The sequence below is a fragment of the Ipomoea triloba genome, chromosome 1 (genome assembly GCF_003576645.1).
Source record: "Ipomoea triloba cultivar NCNSP0323 chromosome 1, ASM357664v1".
Taxonomy (NCBI): domain Eukaryota; kingdom Viridiplantae; phylum Streptophyta; class Magnoliopsida; order Solanales; family Convolvulaceae; genus Ipomoea; species Ipomoea triloba.
In genome coordinates, this window is record NC_044916.1 from 29,388,742 (window position 1) to 29,397,561 (window position 8,820).

The 8,820-nt window shown below is 32.8% G+C and overlaps 1 protein-coding gene across 3 annotated transcripts; it reads left to right on the forward strand.

Annotated features, from left to right (window-relative positions):
- Nucleotides 1–3,629: 3,629 nt before the first annotated feature.
- On the forward strand, nucleotides 3,630–8,569 carry LOC116023019 (squalene synthase-like). 3 transcript variants are annotated; one of them, XM_031263971.1, is made up of 15 exons: nucleotides 3,630–3,789; nucleotides 3,920–4,132; nucleotides 4,674–4,716; nucleotides 5,441–5,530; nucleotides 5,673–5,748; nucleotides 5,879–5,948; nucleotides 6,075–6,218; nucleotides 6,322–6,426; nucleotides 6,606–6,752; nucleotides 6,893–6,968; nucleotides 7,575–7,663; nucleotides 7,787–7,878; nucleotides 7,959–8,007; nucleotides 8,093–8,156; nucleotides 8,239–8,569. In XM_031263971.1, coding segments are annotated over exons 2-15 (1,242 nt in total). In that variant the 5' UTR covers nucleotides 3,630–3,789; nucleotides 3,920–3,937; the 3' UTR covers nucleotides 8,241–8,569. The 3 variants fall into 3 exon arrangements, with proteins under 3 accessions (XP_031119831.1, XP_031119822.1, XP_031119839.1); XM_031263962.1 differs by having other exon boundaries at nucleotides 3,650–3,789; nucleotides 3,888–4,132; XM_031263979.1 differs by having other exon boundaries at nucleotides 3,697–3,789; nucleotides 3,875–4,132.
- The last annotated feature ends 251 nt before the right edge of the window (nucleotides 8,570–8,820 follow it).

Below are 8,820 nucleotides of genomic sequence, written 5' to 3' on the forward strand. Positions count from 1 at the left end.
GAAGTTTTTAAATTATACGGAGTATTTAAATATAAGACTTGATTAAAATACTCAAGTATTTATATCTTATGACAATTATATTCAAAAACATTAATGTTTCGTGAGTGGGACTTTCCTGTAATGGTGGGGAAAGGGGACATGAACATTTAAAAATTTTGAAAATTTTCTATGTATGTTTATGTAGGACATATACTGGTATCTGGCTCTTTATTTTTATTTTTTATTACAATTTTATTTTATTAATTCTTTTAGTTGTATTGCGAGTTTTATGGTTATATAAAGTTAATCATATGATTCATATCGTTGGTCAATATAAACCGTAGAGAACCAGTAGATAAGTTATAAATGATTAATGAGTTTATTTTATTTTATTTCATGGATTTATATGTAACAATTTATTTTTAGTCTTTTTCTTTCTTTTAAAAAGAATAATAAATATCCTCATTTAGTCATAGTATTATTATGGCATGATCGTTTTTGGTCTTCTATCAACAAAACAGTTTAAATACCGTTAAATATAAGGCATGTCCATCTTCAATTATGATTTTTTAAAACAAAAATAAACATAAAAAATAGGGAAAATGATTAAAAAAAAAAAGAAGAGGAAAATAGTCAAATAAGTCCTCGAACTTTACCTAAGAAGTCAATTAGCCCTAAACTTTTTAAAGTAGCAATTAAACACATCAACATTGTATGTAGTGCAATAAAATCAAAAAATCGGTTAGTGATCTGTTATCACAGGTCGCTAGGGGTTCGGTGAAAATTCCAACGATATTTTCGGCACTAAAGTCACCGGAGGAGAAGACCGGTAAATTTTAACAATTTTGTTGATGTAAGACTAAAAAATGTCATGTCACAATAATACTAGGATCAAATGGAAATGTTTTGATAAAAAAGATTAAAAGTGAATTTACACCTATAAATTTAACACCAAAAATGGGATTAACTCATGATTAATGTATTGTGTTTTGTGTTGAGAATTGTGAACCCCTTACAGATACGAACTCTTTTTTTTTTTTTTTTTTTAATGGAATTGTGAACCCCTTACATTACAAACTCTTTTTTACGGTATTTATCTACGTGGGAGCATTAAATTTCCTCAACTAGACGAGGAAACTAAATCCCCAAAATATGTTAATTGATTATAAATTGGTTAGCTTCTAAACTAGAGGTGCAATTAATCGGTTAAGTATTCAGTTAACCAAATTGTTTTGATCGAAGTTTTTAAAAGTTTAATCTTTAACTGAATCGAACTTTGTATTATCGAATTAATCGAATTTTTTTAGTTAATCAGTCGGTTAACCGATTAACCGACATTTTTAAGCTAAAGTTTTAAATATTTAAAATAATACCTAAATAATAAATTCAATTAAAATAATACCTATAATAATAAATCCATAAAAAATATACAAACACAATACTATAACAACACAACAAACATAAAAGCACAAATTATAAAGTCTAAACATCCATATATATATATATATATATATATATATATATATATATATATATATATATAATTTCAGTTAATCGTTCGATTAATTCGGTTACGTTAACCAATAGTTTCGAACCGAATTAACCGTTAACCAAAATTTTGCACATCCTTTAATCATTAATCGAACCAGAGTTTTTCGATTAAAGAATGGTTAACCAAAATTCTTCAATTCAGTTGATTAACTAAACTTTAACCGAAGTTTGCACACCCCTATTCTAAACGCTGTAAAAAATCTCCCTAAAATATTGTAACCAATTGTCCCAAATAGCAATTCTCATAATTAGTAAATTGTGTCTTGAAAACACGAGTTGACTGCGTCAAGATTAATTAATAGGCCAAGGACGTACGAAGACCCCTAATCTGTTGAGGACAATCACTAAACCCCTCGTTTGCACCATCAATAACAATAACAATAGCAGTAGCAATAATAATAATAATAATAATAATAATAATAATCTAGCCATTCAATAATTGAAAATTATATTTTCCTACGAACATCACCTAGTCAAAACTATATTATTGTGGAGTGGATTCTTGTCCGTTACCATAAGTTGTAAGACTCGACTTTAATTTGGCATACCAAGTCAAAACTTAAAACAATGAAGATAAGGTATTGTGGTTGTGACAATATGGAGAATATCAATTGCAATAAGAAGTCAACAATCGTGGATTGGAAAATGCATAACCCAAAAAAATGGGCAACACTCCAAAAAGGAGAACCGAAATATAAATATTAAATATATAATAGCGACTTTGGCGTGGGTTGGCCTCCGGCATCAAAGTGGCTACTGGCTAACGCCTATTCGCCTAACCACTTGTGGTTTAAATGATATGGAGTATGTATTAGTATTAATTAAAAGTTTAATTTTATATTAAAAAGAAATATATTTGATGCATTGTCGGTAGATGTATAATTGTTATACACTTACGATGAACCACAATGTGACATGTCATTAAAAAAAGAAAATTCAATTAGAACAAAGTTCTCCTTTGCACAATATATAATTTTTAAAGTTATTATTATTATTTTACATTTTTTTGAAAAATATTATTTTACATTATTTACATTCATTAAAATAAATTCATCGCCTCTTGTTTCTTGTAGGTTTTAGTTAAGGGACAAGGCTCGACGGCGAGTAACATCTTGACTTCACTGAGCTTCTTAATGCACATATTCTTGATAGTTCTTGCCCTAACTCTTTCCCTGGTCTTTGCCTCGGAGTGTTTAGCAAGATCAGTAATAATCTCAATAGTGTCTTCTTCTTCAGTAAGAGAGTCTCTTGCCATTGTACTCATTTACTGGGAGTCTCTTGCATCCTTAGCTCCTTGACAACCATTGTAACATAAATGGTGGAAGTGAGAGTGGTGGCCTGGACTAGCTCTTTAATGACTACCAAAACAAAGTGACTCATCCTATTTAAATCTATTATTATTACCATTTAGATTCTAATGTTTGAACTAAACGCACTATTAATATTTTATATAAAATGAAACTAAATAACAACTGTAACATATTTGAGTGTATATTGTCCAATGAAACTATATATTAAGTTAGAATTATACTTTAGTGGTGCTATAATAAAACTACAATGTCTATAAAATAAAATTCAATAATATTTCTCACACATTGAACATAATACTTTAATTATATTATAATAAAACTGTAACATATATAAAATAAATTTAAATACGTCATAAAATAGAATTAATTATACTGAACAAGTGCCATTTGTTTTCATTGGAAGAAAGGGCAACATTTTGATCGTCCACATAAAAATTTCCCAAAAGAGATAGTTGTACAGTCTGATGTGCTGTCATAATGTAACGAACAACTCATCATCCGCCAATAATAAGTGAAAAATACTACATGGACTCTCAAGTTATACGTATAATTTGTACTTTTTCACACAAAAATTTGATGTTAACACTTTTTTTAGACTCACATAATGGAGATAACCTATCATAATTTGTCATGTCAAAGATTACAACTGAAAAAGCATAAAATGAGAGTCCAAATAACCTATCATAATTTGTCATGTCAAAGAGTACAAGTGAAAAAACATAAAATGAGAGTCCATGTTGTAGAGCTCGTGATAAGTTGAGCATTGCGACCGATATTTTTAAATATCAGCTCCGTACATCCACGCATTTGAAGTTGAAACTTGAAAGCCATCGTTTCCGCACGCACTATAAATCAACGACCCTCGAACTCGTACGACCATTCACCCAACATTCACGAGTGCTTGTGGAATTTGGTATCTGTCTCAGGCTCACAAAGTCACAGCTCACAAGTACGTTTAGAATTTCGAATCTCTCTCTCTCTCTGTATCTGAGTGTATATATGTGCGTGTATGTGATGGAAATTCAGTTACTCAGTTTTGATTTGTAGCGGAGATTGATTGCGTCGTGTTTCTCTGCTAGGAAGCGGGTCAAGGAGGAATGGGGAGTTTGGGAGCGATGTTGAAGCATCCGGACGATGTGTATCCGCTGATAAAGCTGAAGATGGCGGCGAGGCAGGTGGAGAAGCAGATTCCCCCGCAGCCGCACTGGGGATTCTGCTACATCATGCTCCGCAAGGTCTCTCGCAGCTTCGCTCTCGTCATTCAGCAGCTTCCAAACGAGCTTCGCGACGCGGTATGTTACTGTTTCTGCATTTACGAGTTTGTTTCCCCCCGAATGCGCGATTATTGTCATTTGGAAATTTATGTATTTGTGTCCGCGTGAACTTGTAGTGCTTCTATTGTTTTGTCAGTTTATGGAAAATTTGTGTCTGTTTATGTGTTTTTGTTGCGTAGTAACAGCGTTGAGTTCAGAGCTCATGAATTGAAGTGAATATTGAGCATATGCGCGAGCTCTACCTTTGTCTTTGACTAGGATAGGAATAAAGTTGAGAAGTTTTTCGGTATATGGGAAAAGGAATTAAACGATGAAGGATCTGAAGCTCTTTTATTTTGACTGTGTTTCCTTTGTTTATAGAAGATAGATAGCTGGTTTTAATAAGAAAAAATTAGTTCAAATATGCTAAGCACTTTCCTTTTTTACGATTGATTTCTATAAGAAAAGGATAGGCTACTATGGACTTACAGCCCTATGATTCAAGGCATTTTCACTTTGTGGTATTTGCTTTATTATTCTTATTGCAAATGATATGATATAACCTCTCTCAAAATTGCAGGTGTGCATTTTCTATTTGGTTCTTAGAGCGCTTGATACTGTTGGTATGTCAATTATCTGTGCCTCTCTTCTTTTCGTCCTTTAGTAGTATTAATTAAAGAAGTGTGAGCCCAAATGCAACGCAATACCTATCCTTCTATTTTTCAGTGATTTAAATGATAAAAGATTTCATTGATAGTGATAATCTCACCACTAGTATTTTCATGTTTATCCATATGTGCTTGATCCCATTGCAGCTCTCATTGTTCACAAAAGCTGCTTCCCTGTAAACAGTATCGCCATACCTTGCCTGGGATTGTCCAGTTGTGTAGTGATCCTGGGATTTTGATAAATTACTCTACACTTCAGTGAAAAAAAAATTAAAAAAAATCCCAAACCTCAATCAACAATGATGACTTAGCTGGTTTTCTATTTTAGTAGTCTACCCCACTGGGATTCACTTGAATGGAATAACCACTGCTGAAGTGGCCACACAAATTTGATAATATCTAGTCTGAACAATTCACCCAGCATATTATTGTAGTTTGCTCCTTTTCTACAATTTCTTACTCTATGAAAGGTAGAAAGATAGATTCAATCCTCAAAATAAAATCTGAAACAAATTCACAGTTGAAGTAGGTCAGAGTTTTTGTAATATCAGCCACCAATTATTCATAATAATCCATATGAAATTCAATGTAATGATCATATCCTTGCATTAAGCAGGTTACTTTTTCCATATTTCTTGCAAATTTTTTTTTTTTGATTTGTTTCTTTCCTTCTGAATAGAGGATGATACAAGCATTGCTTCAGAGGTTAAAGTACCTATTTTGATGGCTTTTCATCGTCACATATATGACCTTGAATGGAATTTTTCATGTGAGTTTCTGGATATGTGCCTTCTCAGTTCATAAACTATGTAACCGCTTGTTCCATTCAGTTCCTCAAATACTTTTTTTTTTATATTTTCTGTGCATTATTATATGCTATTTGCTTTTACAAGTTGCAACTTCTTTACCAGGTGGTACAAAGGACTATAAAGTTCTCATGGATCAATTCCGTCATGTTTCTACTGCTTTTCTAGAGCTTGGGAAGAAGTGAGTTTGTTTTAAAACATATTACTGTTTTCTCTAATGAACAAGTCTTTTATTCATTTATTTATATTTATATTTTATAAATACTGTGAATGGACTTGCTCATCAAAGTGATACTTTTAATATTTTGTAGCTATCAGGAGGCAATTGAGGACATTACCAAGAGGATGGGTGCAGGGATGGCAAAATTTATATGCAAGGAGGTATTTTGCAATAAGCTATCTGTGTATGTGTATATATCATGAGATTCGCTGCTGCTACTGGCAAGCCGGTTCATGGGTAGAGTATTCATGGAACACTTGCTTGTTACATTCTTCCTTCATTTGCAGGTGGAAACAGTTGATGACTATGATGAATATTGTCATTATGTTGCTGGGCTTGTCGGGTTAGGGTTGTCAAAACTTTTCCATGCCTCCGGTAAAGAAGATTTAGCTTCAGATTATATCTCCAACTCAATGGGGTTGTTCCTCCAGGTATTCTTGTATTAAAAACATGTTGCTTCTATCCTTGATCCTTCAAATGATCTATTTACTTGGAGGATTTATAGTTTTTCATTATTCCGTTGCTGCATTTCAGAAAACAAACATCATTAGAGATTACCTTGAGGACATTAATGAGATACCAAAGTCTCGAATGTTTTGGCCCCGTCAAATCTGGAGTAAATATGTCAATAAACTTGAGGTTTGTATATTTAATGGAATATTTCTTAATTTTTCTTTTGTGTTTTTCCTGTCCTCTGGCATTTCAGGATCTAGAATCAGATTTTAGTTTGGCATGGTGATGGTCTATATATATATATATATAAATCATGCTGGTTGGGCCTTTCTCCATTATTACATCTCTATTAAAATGTCCATCAGGATTTAAAAGACGAGGAGAATTCTGTCAAGGCAGTGCAGTGCCTGAATGACATGGTCACAAATGCTTTATCACATGTAGAGGATTGTTTAACCTACATGTCTGCTTTGCGAGATCCTTCCATCTTTAGGTTTTGTGCTATTCCACAGGTATGATGTTATAGTAGTTTTAGGTTTCTCAAATAGATCATGATCCCCCTCTCCCCCCAACCTGTCATGCACAAAGCATTCTCTTTTCCTGTAATTACTTAACTATCAGAATAAGATTTATTACTTGCTCGTACTTTCAGATCATGGCTATCGGAACATTATCCATGTGCTACAACAATATTGGAGTCTTCAGGGGTGTTGTAAAGATGAGACGTGGTATGTTATAATCACTTCAGATGCTCCATTTGGTACTTAATGTATGGCTAGTAGTATGAAATTATTAAGTTGCCTCATAAACACTACACAGTACTAACTGGGTATTGTGCACCCTTTTCTGTAAGTATAGCTCATGGACTTCAAATGTCTTACAGGGCATAATATTGTATGCATAACTACGTTGTTTTGGCCCTATAATTTGCTTTTTATTTGCAGCTACTTAAGCAAATCTTGTTCTTTTTATTTCTCGTTCTGGATGTTCAGATACCGATCTTTGACATGACTCGCACTTCTAAGGGGCAGATGTTTCTTTACCAGAACATAACCTTATGTGTATTGTAAAGAGCTTCCCTTTCAACTTCCTAGAGGAATCTAATTGTCTTAAAATAAGTTCTTTACATTGTTTGGTTGTTGTGCTCCTATTTTAACTATTTTCATGGAAATGGCAACTATTCTCTATGATTTATTTTCATGATGGACTTTGAGAATTTTGCCACCACCTTGGGATATACATGTTGCTACCTTATTTTGTGTGTGCTGTGCTATTTTTGGGTATGAATATTAAAATGTAGTGTTATGATTAATATATTTTGTTTTGCTTTATAGGTCTTACTGCTAAGGTCATTGACCGGACCAAGACAATGGCAGATGTTTATGGTGCTTTTTTTGACTTTTCTTGTATGCTGATGTCAAAGGTATGGACATTTAAATATTTAATATACATCGAAACAGAGCTTGAATGTGTTAGTCCTGAAAGTTAAATCAAGATTGATACTCCAAAGATTTATTGTCTTTTGTGCTACCCGTTTGTACTGTAGGTTGACTACAATGATCCTAGTGCAACCAAAACTGTGAAGAGGCTTGAAGCAATTTTGAAGACTTGCAGGGAGTCTGGAACCTTGAATAAGAGGTTTGTGGCATAATATAACCTCGTACTCTACCAAACATATATTTTTCTCTAAATGAGCTGATGCTTTTGTGTTTCATTAGGCAATCTTACATTATTAGGAGGAGCAAGCCCAATTACTCTCCAGCTTTGGTTAGTGTTTGTGATTAATATATACCTTTCTTTTCTAACCCTTCATGCAATGGACGTTTTCTTACGTTTTGAATTTGTATTGTAGATTGTCTTCTTTGTCATTCTGGCTGTTCTTGTGTACCATTTTGGAAACCAGCGTACTTTCGCATGTAAGTTTCTGAAACTGACCGCAATATTGTTTTTTGCTATTAGTGCTCTTTTCAGCTGATACCTATAATTCTGCAATTTCAGGAATGATGTTATTAGGAGATTAAAAGGAAGTAATACTTACTTCCTTTCAAAAAAAAAAAAAAAAAGGAAGTAAGTATTAAGCTTACTTTTTCACTATCCCTAATCCCTATAAGCTTGCAGGAAACCAGCAGAATAAAGAAGTGTGTTCTTTGGTTTGTATTAGTATTTTGGGTCATATAATGTGTAAATGAGCTGCTTTAAATTGAAGGATGTAAAGCGCACATGCTAGTTATTACTTATTACAACATTATAGTAGGTTTCTCGTTGTGCTGTCTGTCCAGATGTTATGTTAAAATGACAATACGATAAAGGTGGTCTTTTTTCTTCAAAAGCAGGTGTGTGTATGAACTCATGTTGGTGCCTTTACAGTACACAGACAGGCATTCTAATATACAATTGCTCTAACAGTTCAACCACTACGCTCCCTTTGCTCTATGTCGAAAGGGTACGACTTATACTGGGCAATAATAAGTCTTGGAGTAAAGTTTCAATAATTTATACATAGTATTAAAATATGCTCATTTATTAATATATATATATATATATATATATATATATATATATATATATATATATATTAAT